Source organism: Malania oleifera, chromosome 6, assembly GCF_029873635.1.
Source record: "Malania oleifera isolate guangnan ecotype guangnan chromosome 6, ASM2987363v1, whole genome shotgun sequence".
Classification (NCBI taxonomy): domain Eukaryota; kingdom Viridiplantae; phylum Streptophyta; class Magnoliopsida; order Santalales; family Ximeniaceae; genus Malania; species Malania oleifera.
Window position 1 is genome coordinate 86100655 of NC_080422.1, and position 16436 is coordinate 86117090.

At 34.4% G+C, this 16436-nt stretch overlaps 1 protein-coding gene across 5 annotated transcripts; it reads right to left on the minus strand.

The window, feature by feature from the left end:
- Window positions 1–4008: 4008 nt before the first annotated feature.
- On the minus strand, window positions 4009–15757 carry LOC131158034 (mediator of RNA polymerase II transcription subunit 19a-like). Of its 5 annotated transcripts, none has more exons than XR_009137388.1 (9): window positions 15602–15757; window positions 14796–14952; window positions 13893–13954; window positions 13083–13149; window positions 9593–9882; window positions 9165–9392; window positions 8755–8814; window positions 8434–8579; window positions 4009–4308 (listed from the first exon to the last, which is right to left on the minus strand). XR_009137388.1 is itself a non-coding variant. In XM_058112585.1 (7 exons), the coding sequence occupies exons 3-7, from the start codon at window positions 13111–13113 to the stop codon at window positions 8529–8531; spliced, it is 660 nt and encodes a 219-aa protein (XP_057968568.1). In that variant the 5' UTR covers window positions 13114–13149; window positions 13893–13954; window positions 15602–15730; the 3' UTR covers window positions 4009–8528. The 5 variants fall into 5 exon arrangements, 1 of the variants encoding a protein (XP_057968568.1); XR_009137390.1 differs by having other exon boundaries at window positions 15611–15753; XR_009137391.1 differs by having other exon boundaries at window positions 8760–8814; window positions 15602–15741.
- Window positions 15758–16436: the final 679 nt, after the last annotated feature.

Here is a 16436-nt window from a genome sequence, read left to right on the forward strand (position 1 = left end):
TTTAAATTTCCGAAAGCAAAATCTAGAAATTTACGTTTACTTAAACTTCAATGTTCCGTATATGGATTAAAGCAATTTTGACACATGTGGTACAATTGATTGAGTACCTTGTGAAAGAAGGTTTCATAAATGATCCAATTTGTCCATGCATTTTTATTAAAAATTAGAATTTGAATTTTCTATAATTGTTGTTTATGTTGATAGTTTGAAATTAGTTGGGACTCCTAAAGAGCTCACTAAAATTGCTAATGGTGAAATTTGAGATGAAAGATTTGGGAAAGACAAAATATTGTCTTGGCCTATAAATTGAACATGTAAATGACCAAATTCTTGTTAATCAATCTAAATATACTGGAAAAGGTATTAAGAGAATTTTATATGGATAAAGTTCATCCTTTAGGATATCCAATGATGGTGCAATTATGTTAAGAAAGATCAATTTCGATCTCATGATGAGAGGGAGGAATTACTTGGTCCTGAAGTACCATATTTAAGCCTCATGATGAGGGGGAGAAATTACTTGGTTCTGAAGCACCATATTAAAGTGCTATCGGCTCTCTAATGTATCTGGCCAATTGTACAAGACCTGACATTACATTTGCTATAAATCTACTAGCAAAAAATAACTTTGCCCCTACTCGGTGGCACTAAAATGGAACTAAACAAATTCTGCGCTTTTTGAGAGGTATATCTTATTTGGGTCTATTCAACTCATTTGATTCCAAATCTCAATTAGTAGGATATGCATATGTTGGATATCTATCTGATCCTCGCAATACTAAATCTCAAACTAGATATGCATTTCTTTACGAAAAAATTGTTATATCTTGGAAGTCGGTAAAGCAAACGATTGCAGTAATATTTTCCAATTATTCTGAAATACTAGCTATCCATAAAGCTAGTAGAGAATGCAAGTGGTTCAGATCAATGATTTCTCATATCCAAGCAAATTGTAGTCTTCAATTAATCAAGAATATTCTATCAGTTTTATATGAAGACAATGCTGCATGTATAACTCAATTGAGAGGAAGATACATAAAGGGTGACAGAACGAAACATATATCTCCAAAATTCTTCTATACACATGAACTCCAGAAGAATGCTGATATAGATGTTCAGCAGATCCGATCAAGAGATAATTTAGCAAATTTGTTCACCAAAGTTTTGCCTACTACAATATTTAAGAAATTGGTTTATCTTATCAAAATGAGACATCTTAAAGATCTTAGCAGAAGAAGTTAATATGTGGGTAACATCCAAGGAGGAGTGTTATGAAATATAGGTGGATGTCTCCCATGTCAACTATGAACTTACCCCATATATCTACACTAATTTATGTCCCATGTGAACCTGCCCCATATGTTTGTACTAATAAAGTGTATGTCACCCCCATCTTCCACCTCTTAGATTCCCTCCCCCCCCCCCCCCCTTTTTTCCAATAAATGCTTAGCTATTCATATTTTCCTATAAAAGGACACCCTCCCCTTCTCATTTGGGACACACATTTGATACTTCCATGTAAGTAGACAAATAATGAGGATAGGAGAAGAGGAGAGATAAAGTGAAGAAGGGATAAAGAGGAGATAGAGATATCTTATACAAGGCCGATTCCATATCATATTGTAATTCCTTCAGTGATAGGGAAGTTATGATCCCATCCGCCCGTGGAGTAGGCATAATCGAACCACGTAAAAATTCGATCTCGTCTTCATTTATTTTTCTGCTCATCTCTATTTATTTTATAATTAATTCATGGATCATTTTATAACAAGCTCTTAATTTTCTCATATTAACACCAAATTTTTAAAAATTATGAGCTGCCACCAAACACTTAGATATCTTGTGTACTTAAATCAATTTAACTGGAGGCTACTCAAAAAAAGGTTCCATTAGTTTCGTTCAAAATACTGAAATTATTTTCCTTAGACGGATACAATTAGAAATTGGATTTCATTCCAATATTGTTACTTAGGCTTTTGCATTCTATCACTCTCCCACAACCCAACAGACCAAGAAAAAAGCCACCCCAAACGCTTTTGATGTATCTTATCAACTCAACCTATTCAACACATCTTATATTTTAGAGGTCATTTAGACTAAGGTTGCATTAGTTTAACTAGAAATTTTAAAGTTATTTTTCTTTAACTGATACAATTAAAAATGGAGTTAAATTCCAATATTATTTATTACTGGGGCTTTCGAATTATATCATTTCTCCCCAACACAATAGACATAGAAAAACCAATCAAATATTTTCAAATATAATATAAAAACGACCTAGATAGGATGTTGATCCATAGGTTTAGTGCCGCACCAGGGGGTGGTCCAAAGGACAACTTGGTGGTTGGAGTTCTTATGTATATGTGTATATATATATATATATATATATATATATATATACCGTATGCGAATTATTATTTTTTTTGCAATGCTTTTTTTTTATTTTATCTAGGTCTGAACATTTTAGGCAAATATTCATAGTAGGCTAAATTTATGTGTTGAAACAAAAACATACAGCCTCAGTATATCGTTAGGACACTTGTCAAGAAGATATAATAAATGCCTTCATATTAGATACAAATAGCAACCCAATTTTTAATGAAAGAGGACAAAGCCCAATATGCTGGGATTGGAAATCCTTGTTTCACATTCTCTAAGAATTTTTGGACAAATTACTTTCTTAAAAATCTGAATAATGTTTAAAATAAACTGACCCATTTGTTAAAAAGGTTTTTACCATCCATAAGATTTCTTTGTAATCTGAGATCCTATCATCACTTGACAGACAAAGGAAATTATTGAGAGATTGAGTTGGAAGGAAATTACCTTTTTCTAATCCATCTTCATAAATTGGTTGGGCAATCTGATCCTCTATTTTCAATCCTCTTAAGTTTTTCAGACTATTAATTTTTTATGAAGATGACCGAGACTTTTTGCTGAAAATTTGAAATTGTCACCATTTTGACTAAATCTCAGCAATATTTTCCACTTTTTCAATTCTAAAAACTTTAAAAAATAAAAATAAACTTAAAACAAATAATAAAACCAGAAAAAAATAACTACCAGTTTTTGTTGTGGTTTCAAGCATTCACAATCAATATTATAAACTCAGGAATTTGTTCATAACTGTTATAATTTATTAACATTGTTTACTTAAATTGAAATCAAATTCTCTTTTGAAGGTAAAATTTCTGTCTACAATTCTTGCAATTGCTCATTTTTTCCCCAAGAAAACAAAATTTAAATCCATGATTAACCCCCAAAAGTAAGTTGATTTCAGTAGAACCATGCATTTACTAGAATTTTTTATGATGTCGACAAATAAAAAAGGACAAAATGGGGAGCCTGGAAGGGCTTCAATAAGTATTAAGGACCTCAGAAGCTTTAATTTTTTTTTATGTTCGTTCCCCACAGCATGATGCCACTTGAACCCCATAATCCATAAAGCCAAATGTGCTAGAAAGGATGGACACATAAATATTCATTGTTTCTGTTTGGATTCGGCATTCTGATGTGCTTCATTAGTTAAAACCTAACACCAAACAAGATATGAAAACTCACTAAGAATCAAACATCCTGACATCAATCCTATCGTTAATGTTTGGAACCATGAAGTTAAAGCATTGAATTTGAATTTATGTAGAACTTAAACTCAAATACAGTTTTCCACATACACTTTGTTCTCATTGCAATCCCTGTTCACCGAATGCCAGGGAGGAAAAATTAACACAAAGGTTGTAACATACGCAAGGAAAATATTAAACCATGCCCTCCTAATAGAATGAACTAGCAACAGGCAAAAACCCCTTGAATGAACTTTCTTTTTTAACATATTTACAGGTAAAAAATCATTATAATTAAGTGGGCATTCTTGTGAGCATATAAATATAACCCTAACCCTAACCCTAACCCTAACCCTCACCCTCACCCTCACCCTTACAAAATACCTTCTCCCTTCAAAAATTAAAGGACATGTTAAAATCATTGCTAAGAGGAACCCAAAAGAAAGAATCAAAATACATTTCCATCTTTCATAAGCTCTTCAAGCTACACCTGCAACTCTAGTTCAGTCCAATATGGAACTTAGCTTTGGATTCTAATAAAAAAGAAGAATATTACGAGATATTCATGCACTATAAAAAGAACTGGAAAAAGGAAGGATGAAGAGTTCCTCATGTTACTGGAATTAATATTAAGGCACTCTTTATGGTACAAAGAAGTCCATTTTCAGCAAATTGTACCTTGCATCCAAATATTCATGGAGCGAATTCACCACCTCAGCAATCTTTAGTCAAGTTTCAGATACCACTGCGCAGAGGAAAAAATCGTTAAGCAACACAAGTGTCTTCGCAAACAATAGCATGCATTGTTTGCATTTTTATTGGTTTATTCCACCATTAACAAAACTGTATAGGGAGCCTAAGGAATAACTCTAATATATAGAGAACTGTAGATCCCCATTTTAAATAAAAATATCAGAAGTAACGGTAACAACGACAATGATAACAATTCTATGGCAGTACTAACTTTGCTAGTCAATGAACTAGAAAGATGGCATTATACCCCATCCAGAATTTGACATCTAAGAAAAATAAGCTGAAATAGGTACACAACAGGGAAGGATATGATCAGCCGATGGAAAAGAAGAGCTGAGCTTCCCACAACACAAGTCATTGTGCCCACCTGATATGGCTAACATATCCTAGCAAATCAACAGTAAAGCTCCCACAAAATACAACAGGGAAGGATATGATAAGCCGATGGAAAAGAAGAGCTGAGCTTCCCACAACACAAGTCATTGTGCCCACCTGATATGGCTAACATATCCTAGCAAAATCAACAGTAAAGCTCCCACAAAATACATCTAGAGTTGCAGCTTGTAAGCACATTTATGCATGCAAATACACAAAAAGCAGTGAACCGAGGAGATGGTGACTCATTTCTCTACTCATCAAGGCCATTTACTCACTGTTTTCATTCCAAGTCCTAGAATTGCACAGAAACAATTTAATTACATAGAAAGACTGATTTATTACAATAAGGGTTACATTTTCTTTTTTGACAAAAAAAAATTATTAGGAGAAGAAACAGATAAAAAAGAGAGAGGGGCATCCTCCAAGCAAACAAAAATAACAAAAACAATACCTAACAAGGAAAACATAGGAAGGGTTGCACATTTGAGCTTAAGTAAGATGCTTTTGTTATAATCTGATCCATAATTGAAAAAATCCAACAGGTTGTACAGAAGGAAATTATGAGAAACAGATTCAGAAATTCCACTCCAACTCTCCAACCACAACATAACAGCCTCAGAAATTGTTAATGCTTTCAGAGCTCTAATCCTTCAACTGTTTTTCCTTTCTGAATGCACCATGAGGCAAAGCGGGGCACTACTCCCAACTAAGGTTATTGGACTTGACATCCCATGTCAACAGTAAGCAGATACATTAGCATCCTGAAGGGGTCTAGACACCACTAAGAGAAGCCAAAAACAAAATAAGAATAAAGATCATAACTCCCTCACCATACTACAATATTAGGACAGATGATCTTCAGCACTCCTGCACATACAACACAAGTTCAGGAACACCTTGCTTATACTTTGGATGACTGTCCAAATATTATTTTCACCCAATACATATTTTTTCAAAGGATATTCCCAATTTTTCCTGTTAGTCATTAATATGGTTTTTTTTCCCCTTAAAACAATGGTTTGGATTCAACCACTTAACAGGTTTGTAACATCAGCTCAAGCTTCCTCGAGGCATGCTCCAACCTTATGAAGGAGGGGGGAAAAAACACATTATCTGCCACAGCATGGCAATTTGGGGCCACGCACAAGTTTTCACCAACTTGCATCATGTGGGATGGAGTATTCTATTAGATCATTATGATTCATGTTCTCTTAGAATCTCCATCCACACTCCACTCTTTTTCCCTGCCAGGGAAGAGGGGTAGTATCATTCCTTTTGGCCATTCTCCTATACTTGTGCAATTTAGATAGAGTAAATCAGCCCTCACATGATGCCAATGTTTTACATTGAACGAACCACCAACCACTCACAAATTCTAAAACCTGGAAGTTAGTTACAGCAACTTCCACTACTAAGTGACGCTAGCACTTTGGAACCTCAATTTGGCAGTTTTCATGTAGAATCTATTCACAAAGCCTCAGTATGATCATGACAGATTTTGCTCCTGTCATAATAAAGCTTCACTCTCCTCAAACCCCTCATTATTAACCTCAATTTACTTTCGGTAGTAGTACATTTTAAGAATGTCAGTCTTGGATTATATATATATATATATATGGAATTACAATGTAATTCTGCAACTTCTTTGGAATTTTTTGTGAAAAACTGTCTTCAAAGCAACTGTGTCAGATTGCCAGTTTACAGCTATTTATGAAATTTAGTTTACAAGTCAAAAATATATTTTTTAAAATACTATAAGATATATGCTAGATTGTATTTTATAGTCCATGTTTTTGTCAATATTATAATAGACACTTTCTAGATGCATCTTACATTCGACGCTTAAACATCTCCCTGCTTCCCTGTACCCACATTCACACCTAAGCACACACACTCAAAAAATAATAATAAATAAATAAATAATCACCAACCCTCATAAACTATGAGCCAGAATATGAACATGTTGATCATGTAACTCAAAAAAAATACGATTACCAAACTATGCATCATCTCGGGGTTTATCGGAGACAAACAATTTGGCATGGTTTTACCGTGTTAAAGACAGGTGAATTTCAATGGTGGGAAGTTTCTAATATTTATAGGCAAAACACCCCTCTAACTTTCTTTGTCTTCTTCAAGTAATTCAAAAGCATAACAATTTTGACAAGATTGAAAGGAAGAAATAGCAAAACACACCCCATCAAGCTAATCATCTTCTGGTGCAATAGGGGCACCTACCTCCACTGCCCACACAAAATAAGTACGGTCCTAACTTTTTTCTAGGAAGAAAAGTGATCCTTGTAATAACTTTACCCTCACTGACCACCGATCCAACTGAGCAAATTTCCAAAAAGGGAACTTACTGTCAAAAGACCAGATAATGTGATTCTTACCTTATTGACTCTTTCCTGTAGACGCAAGAAGCATTTTTTTTAGACTTATCTGTTATTGCTACAGTAAAATTGAGAAGATCTAGCTCTGTGCTGTATTAATTTGAATACTCATCCAAATGCTTTAATATTATTGTAATTTATTTTTAACATAAGAATAAGCATATTTAGAAAAGGATAGAAACACAACACAACCTCTTGAAAGAAAAAAAAAAAAAAAAAGGAAAAGAAAAGAAAATTTGTTGTGTTAACCTACAATAGGATGATGGTGTTAACCTACTATATTAAGGATTACCAACCAAACAAAGGTTTGCCACGTCCTTGATGGACCTCTAGCTTTCCAAATTATCAGCCATCAAGATACAAGCCACTGCCCAGGCTGAGCAGAAAAAAAAAAAAGGCAGCTCTGGAAGGGGCATCATACTCTAATGAAACCACATAAGCCAAGGAAGCCCACTCCTTCAAAATGGACAGCCAAACTCCTCATCATAAGAGTGATTTATTGCCTACAAATCCAAACCCTAAAAACCCCCACCCCTCGAGTGGAAACTTAGCAACCATGACCCTCTATAGATCATCTCTTTCCAAACTCCTAGCAACGCTAGCATAGCACCATCTCTGGAGTAAAGTCTTTATTACTTTAGCCAAAGGGAGTTTGTTTCCAAGGAAAATCATTATAACCACTTCCCACAGGAGCAATGTTCTTGGACAAGAATTTGCCAAGACCTGAATCTCACCGAAAATTTAGACCCATACATGCTTTCCAACCAAGCAAATTATCACCCTCATTCCCCACACTGTGCCAAAGGAAATCTCTCATCAATTTTTCTCCAACCAATCTGTCACCCAAAGAAATGAGGAACAATAGCAAGAAAGCTGGATTATAGAAGCACAACCCCCAAAAAAGAAGAAACACCCTTCTAACTATTAAGATGCTAAGAAAATTTTTAACTACAGGATCCTACACAGTTATCAAACAAGGATTACCACATAATGGAACCCATAATCAGAATTCAAACTAAAATTAGCAGCATCATTAGAACAATTACAGGATCCTATACAGCTATATGAACAAGGATTGCCACATAATGAAACCCCTAATCAGAATTCAAGCTAAAATTAGTATCATCATCCAACAGCACCTCCAGACTAAAATTAATAGCAGCTAAACTTCTTTTGGACATGTTAATCCTCAAACTGAAACTACATGGAGGCCTTCAACCAGTGCAAGTCTACACAGTGTTTTCCTATAGGTCCACCCCACTGAAAATTCAACAGATTATAGCAAAAAATTATACAAGAAAGAAGAACGAATATTAGCTAGAATAGCAAGTTATGGTTGTTTGTACCTCAAGAAATTGTACAACACTAAGTGAAATCCCCTTCCAAATTTTCCACAGCAATGATCTGAAGACAACAAATAAACTAGACTACATTCCAATTTTCAGCCTGCTACCTTTATGGCACCCATCTCGTCAATCTTTGAGCTCTTATGCTGCAACAATAGAATAGAAATCAAATTTCATGATTGAGGAATAAAATAAAAGAAAGTTAAAATGTAAAAATGGCAACCATGAACACAGAATGTCACAAGATCAGCACTAGGCCTGGACCGACACCAAATTGCATAAACTAATGCCATTGACAAATTTTAGTTGTTTCTATGTTACCTTACTTTTCTTGTGTCTGTGCATGTCACTAAGATCTTCATCACCGCCATGCTTCCTCTTCTGGGAAAAATTAAAGAGTTGTATGAGAGAATTATTGGCAAGAGTTCAAAAAATTTTACCCACAAACACGTGTGACACATTATGTTTGATCAATAGCTTCTCACAAAAGGCTATCTTGGGATCAGATATAAATAAAAAACAATAGTTACGCCTCGGCACAAACCCAATTCACACTCCAGGGCAATGGAAAATCTATGCATTAACTGCTGTCCACTGGACAAGCCAAAACCAAAACAAAATATGTATTAATAATAGACTCATACAGGTCGGTCATCAACATGCTGTCCATGTGGAAGTTAGCTGGTTGCTCAGGCAGCAACACAGCTGAAAAAGCATAGTGAAGTCCAAACCTTTTCGTGGTGTTTCTTTGAGTGATCAGCACCAGAATCATGATGCCCACTTCTATCCTTTTTTTTCTCCTTGTCCTTATCTCTACTTCGATCTTTATGACGGTGTCTGTGCTTCTTATGTTCCTTATCCTTCTCTTTATCTTTGTCCCTGTGCTTTTTGTGCTTCCTCTCCTTGTCTTTGGACTCACTTCTAGATTTTCCTGAAATGGTGGGAACCCCTTTCTCTGCCTAAAGAAAATGAGACAAGTGGATCAATGCCTCCCTGCTTGGTAGAATGTATGGTCGAATCAACAATGACAAGCAAACATGACCAATGTTTGGAACCTTAACTTTTGAACCCAAGATACAAAGGAGGAACTATCATCAATAAGCGACTAAATCAAGACAGCAAAATCAGAAATAAAACTGGGGGCAATAGATTTTCTTACAGGAGGCAGATCAACAGGTGTTGTCTCTCTCAGTTGAAAAGCTTCGCTTAGAATGTCTAGGTCAAACGGCTGTATTCGTGCATTTGAATCTCTTGAATAGGAAGTATTCTCAATAAGCTGATCCAATTGCATTCCCTCCCCTTTCCTGATTTCCGTATCACCCACTACATTGTGAAGATAGTGTGTGTCTGAAATTGACAAAGGAAGTGATTTCTTGCAGAAAAACTCATGGTGAGGCAGCAACTTGTAATGGTTTATAAGATCCACGGCACCAGTTAGTTCCCTTGGCCCTGAATGATTAAATATAAGCATGACTCTAATTGATATTGCAATGAAAATGTAGAGGATGAAAAAAAAAAAAAAAAAACTGGAAACCGAACTCAACGGGCCAATGACGTGTTTCCCACACTGATACACCAGTCGACTAAAAATTTGAGGTATTAAAGGTATATTGCATGATATAGGAATATCAAAACATATGCCAAGAATATGTCACATTATCACTCAATACCATTATTAATAAAGAGTAACTGCATGGGTCTTGAAATGCTTCTGAGACTCATTTTAACAATCCCCCACCTTCCTTTATCTATTTTAGAAGTTCAAAATCCAATTTTTTTTGTTATGGGCATACCAATTTTAGAATCTAAAGAACAATACCAACTTAAATTCATCTATGGAAGGACCTGGGATGATTAAAGTTATAGCATTTTTTAAGGTAAAACAATCATTTCCTTCCAAATTGGTTTCTAATTTCTTTCTTGCTTCAAAAAGTTTTAAGACTCAACCTCTAACCTATGTTGGCAAATGTTTAATGTCAAAATATAGCTGGAAAATATCCTCAATGAAAAACATGGATTGCAATTATGGCAAGTCAGTCCTGGTATACTAACTTCAAGTCAACCATTATCTAGCTTTAGTGATTGGACAAATATGCAATAAACACAAGTCTTGGTTTTTTGGTATAAGATACAATACAGATGAAATTGTTTAGTCAGCTGTGATCAATGATTGGAGATTGTCTTACTCTAGTGATGGAAACATATTTGCAGATGTTCAAAAGGGTCTTTAAGTTTCTTTTTTAACTGCAAGGTTAAAAAAAAATTGACTTTCTCCTCATTATTTGAATATATTTTGCATCATTGTTAAGACAAGAGATGACGGTTTAATTTTAATCAAGAAGATGATGATGATGATAACGAATAATAAAGCAGTTTCTGTTGCCAGTCTTTATCACTCGCCAGATAGACCATGCCATGTTGGTGGTCTGCAGAGATATGATATTATTGACTTCAATCTGTTAGATTACCACCTTACCTAAAAGGTTAAGCTGTAAGTTGTTGGTGGGCCAACAATATATATCAAGCTTTAACACTCCCCCACAGGTGCAGCCCGACAACAAGTGGAGAGACAACCCCATGACAGATAACACCCATTACAGGAAATACAATATTTTTTTAAACACCACACAATAAGCGGGCAACAAGACTAGAACCCAGGACCTCCTCGTAACTAGCTCTGATACCATGTTAATTACCACTTTACCTAAAAGCTTAAGTTGCTAGCTTGTGGGCCAACAATGTATATCAAGCTTTAACACAATCCAATCCTCTTATTATGTTCATGTTGGAAGGCACTCCGAGGCAAGGAGGCAAGGTGGCAATGGAAATAGCTTATAGAGAAAACAATGCATTCTGAATGCAGAGGGAGATTGACTTGTATAAAAAAGATGCATGCATCATTACACCAAAAAACTGCAATCAGGGGTTTTATGCAGAAGCAAGTATAGTGAAATACATTTCAACAAAGAACATTTTCCTCCTTCAATTTATTCAAAAAAAACTTGACATATTAACGGAAACCACCAAATAGAAGTGAAATAAAAGTTATTACATCATATACCCTATCCAGAATTGGCTTAACCATCATTCACAATTACCCATGCTTATTGATGTCATTAAAATGACGGGGAGGCAAAAAGGTACAGAATATATAGACACGCCTTGTGCAAGGAAGGGAGAGTTTCAAATTTGTGAATACGTTGAAGTTTGTAATGAGGCTTCAAATCTGTGAATAAGTTTATAAAGGGTATTATTAAAATTTGGAAGGAGGTTTTGCGATCTTAAGGAGAGGAAAAGGGGAATTATACAAGTAACAGCAATATATTAATAGGCTAGAGAAGAGTTCTTTGAATAGGCAGTGAAATCTGAGAGAGCTAAACCAAAATTATTTGAAAGAGGTTTCAAGCGAAAGAGGACATTATCTAGCAGCATAAATCTTGTGTGAGATGGACCAAGAAGGAAAGGGCGATTCATTTGTGCTAGAGAGTTGCTAAGGGTAGGAGGAAGAATTTCATTAGAGAGTTGGAGTTAGATTCTAGAGATGACTTCAATACCCATGATCAACTGCAAACAACATCAGAAGATTTTATATTGAGCTGTATACAAATCAAGTCTCAACCAAACCAATGCTTAAGTGGTTAAATTGGTGTCCCATTATCAAGTATGATGCGTACAGGCTAAAGCAAAAAGATAAAGCTCCAGGTCCTAGCATCAGTATGGTTTTTCTTCTGGATAGCAGATTGCTAAAGGTCCTAGCATCACTATGATTTTTCTTCTGGATAGGTTGCTGAAGATGATTCTGTTAAGTGTTGTTTGGTTCACAGGATCCTTCGGGATACTTGGCAATGTGATGCCTATGACATCCTATTCCCATGTTTGTTTATAGGTTATGGTGGTAATATCACATTCCAGGGAATAAAGGATTTTCACAAAACATAAGAATCCAATTGTTGCCCCACTTAGTATCTTACATTCTTATGGGCATTTTTATTTTGGGATCAAACTGTCCCCACAATTTTGGCTGGTCAAAAAAATGGGGAATTTAAAATATTAAATAATAGATGAAAAAAAAAAAAGTACACAGCCCAGCAAGCTTTCCAAGGATGCTAAAAATGTGAAATACACTCCCTAGAAAGCTCTAGAAGCATGAGCCAATATGGAAACAAGAAAAACAATTCTCTCTGAAAACAAATGCAAGAGCAGAAAATTAACTCCCAAAATTTGACCATTCGTCTTAAAAGAAATGAACAAAACCACAGCAAAAGGAGCACAATTACATAGCCTCTTAGCCCTTTATTAGGCCTTCTAACCTACAATAAATAATTGATGTTACTCTGCTAAGGACCAATGATCAACAAAGGCCCTGACAATAGAAAAAACCATACATAGGTGAAGGAAATAGTGTAGGGAACACAATTTTGAAGGGCCTTTCAAAGTCTTAAATAATTAGTGCCATGCACAAAAATAACAACTCCTGAGATGTATGAGTATTAAAAGTGCCATAACATCACATAAGAATGGTCCAGCTCCACCAAATAGCCTTTTCTGCACATGTGCATGCCTTAGAAAAGTAATTAATCTAAATTCCGCCAAGTAGGTGCAATAGAAATAAATGAACAAGTAAGATGCACACATTCTAAACATGTTACCTCTTCCAAACTTCTTTCCTTCAAGATCCATCAATCAATGTCTCATAAAGACATGGACCATCATCACCTAAAAATTTAGAGTACAAGAAAAGATGCATCAGTAGCTATCACAGGTCAAATATAACAAAAAATATTTAAAAAAAAAAAAACCATATTTAAGAGCCCTTCTAGTGGGCTTAAATTTATACAAAACATATTCGACGTATAAACAGATAAAAATACGTTAAGGGTTGAAACATGCACACTTCTCTAGTCTTTTCAATTTCATTAGAAAGTTGAAATATCATAAAAAGTGGTCTCACATCCATGTCAAACTAGTGCACCTGCTATTATTAGCCAAACTGGATTTAGCTCAAATGAATACTATACACTAACTTGCTTTCATATCATTTTACTAATTTTCTCAGCAACTGTCTTTCTTTTTTCCTTTTTTTTAAGGCTATGCACGACCTGACACCCAACACAAGCAAGCACCATTCCCCCACAAGAGGGGAAGGGAAGGAGGGGTATAGCCGAACCCTGGCAGCCTAGCCTCCCCAATGCCATCAAACCACAAGTGCATGCTCAATGCCTCAATCATATAGTCAATGGATTCCCAAGAATATCATATCAAGTCAGTTTATGATAAGTGCAACATTAACCACGCAAGGCCTGAACAAACAATAAAACTGGATCAAAAAAATTAATAATCACTCATTGATTCAAGATAGCTATATTCAGGATGCTGGATAAAGACCACAACCTTCAAAACAGACATACTAGCACTCAGCACTGGTCTAATTTAGTAGTGCACAACACTGAAACACATACCTTTATAGGACTTTCAGTAGCTGGAATGAGTCGCACCAGTATCATCAAAACTGTTCGATTCTCTGTTCAAATTGCACAATTCAATTCAACTCAATGGTCTACCAATTTGGATATAGTAGGTGAATTGAAGTACATAAGAATCTCAAATCAAATCTCACAATCCAAAATTTGAATTTAAGAATCATACTTCAATAAACAATCAGGTTCAACCCAAATCCAACAAATCCAATTGATTCCTAGTCTAAACAAATTATTTAAAAGCCCAAAATTTCACCATTTTGTAATATAAGAAAGCCCTCCAATAACCTATATAGTTAAATCCATCTATTTTCATGTCTCGTTTATATTTATGGTTTCTATAATTTTTCTAAAGAGTTTGAAAATTGCATAAAGTCTTCGTTTGTTGCATTCTCCTCGAGAATGATATATTTGGAAGATAGAAGTATTAAGACATGGGGATCATTTAAAACTCTTATTTTCAAAAGAATGAGAATTTTTTTTTACTTTTTTAAACTTTGATATTCAAAAGGTAAATTATTTTTCACTACATTAACTTTCTAATAAATAATATACTTTTTAATTATCAATCATGCATAGCTAAGTATGCATGAATCTTGGGGCACATAATCATTCAATATTCAAAATTCAATTATTAATCAGAATAATACATAAATTTTATCATTTTGTGAATATGCATGCTTGTAATGTACAACTGATCTTTAGTATTTGCCTTGAATTGTATGATTCAATTCAATTCTCAATTTACAAAACTGACATTTTGATTCACAATCCAAATCATTCATTGACAATTATGAGCAAGTGATTCATTTCCAGCATAGTACAGAGGTTCAGGCTCACACCTTTTTTCTTAGGTTGTGAAAAAATGCAACATAAAGAACAGACCTGGTGTTATCCTGCACGATGGACTAGAAAACAAAGGCGTGCAAATTGCAGGGTTAAGAGTTAAAACTCCTCTTGTATTGTTTGTTCAGTTTTGTGTTGAATTCTGCAGATTTCTTTCAGATTTTCCTGTTACCATGGCAGGCTTTTCCTGCTTCGCCTGGATTAATGACAACAAAGAGAAAACAAGAATATTTATATAAAAAGGTCAAAACATGTAAATACTTATTTTTATTTTCACCATTTTTAGGAGATTCTAAAGCTACAAAAATTGTTAATCAAAAACCAATAAATATTTATAGTGGATTTTTTTTTTCTGATAGTAATTTACAGTGGACTTTTAAAATCTGAAGAGAACAGAAACAATAGTTCATTAATCAGAAGACCTCCAAAAAGTTCGACTTAAGCATGTGAAACATAAGCAATTGTTTCTGCAAATAAGAACAGTGTCACTTAAAGCATTTCAAAGAAGGTAATGATCGAGATCTTATTTTCCTTTTGATCGGTAATGGATTCATTCCAGCAAAGGAATGGTATACGAAAACAAGAAGAAAGAAAAAATTACACAACAATACGAGCAAGAATCCACGATATCCATGTCAAATGTAGCACCCATAAACGTTGAGCTACAATTGAAGTTCGCTAATCTTTTCATCAAAACGGCTGAATTCAAATTCAAACTAAAACACAAGCCAATGATAGTTGCATTAAAACCGAAAAATTACAGCATATGAACCGAAGCAACAAAGAAGACGAAAAGGATTAAAATCAAAATTGAAGGAAGCAGAAACAGATCAAAAAAGACTCACCCTTCGTACCTCTTCGTATTTCCTATTCGTCGGCGGAAGGTCGTCGGAGGTCGTCCTCCTCCGGTCCACGGCGACAGGTAACGTTGCTGTAAGAACCTAGGGCTTGTTGCGAGGACTGAGGGAGTTTCGGATGACAGATGGGATCGGGGTTCGATCATATTCAACAACACGAGGGGCCTTTTTGTCCGGAGGGCAAAAAGAGCATGGGCAAATGTGTCCACAAATTTTTCCTCTCCATGGCAATGTAATATTCCGAGGGCCATTTTGTTAACACAATATTTCAAAACATGGTTGAAAGTGTGATCTCCAGCATGTTTTTTTTTTTATGATGTTTTGTCGTTTTGACTAAATTAAGGTTTATACTATTCTTCAATTGATGCATTTATAAGCTCTTTTGATTTTAAATTCATTTGTTAAAAAGTTAAAATTGAAATTTTTTATTTTATAGAATTAATAAAAAAATTTAAATATATATTTTTTGAATGAAAATTTGAAAGAGAATTCGCATTTTATTTAAGACATGTATTTTAATTTAAATTATATTAAAATGAAATAAAATATGATGAAACTTTGTTTAAAAATTAAATGTGATAAATATTATATATATATATATATATGTATGTATGTTTCTATATTTTTAAAAAAAAAAAAACAAATTATATCTTTTAAAATGACATGTCAAGTTTTATTTTTTTTGTTAACATTTAAATATATTTGTTATTTTTATAATTAAAATTAAATTTTCAATTTTCAATTTTATTTTAAAAACTTTAAAATAAAAACTAAAGAATTGGGAAAGTTTGATCTAACTCAAGTCCCTCACTTAAATTTTTTA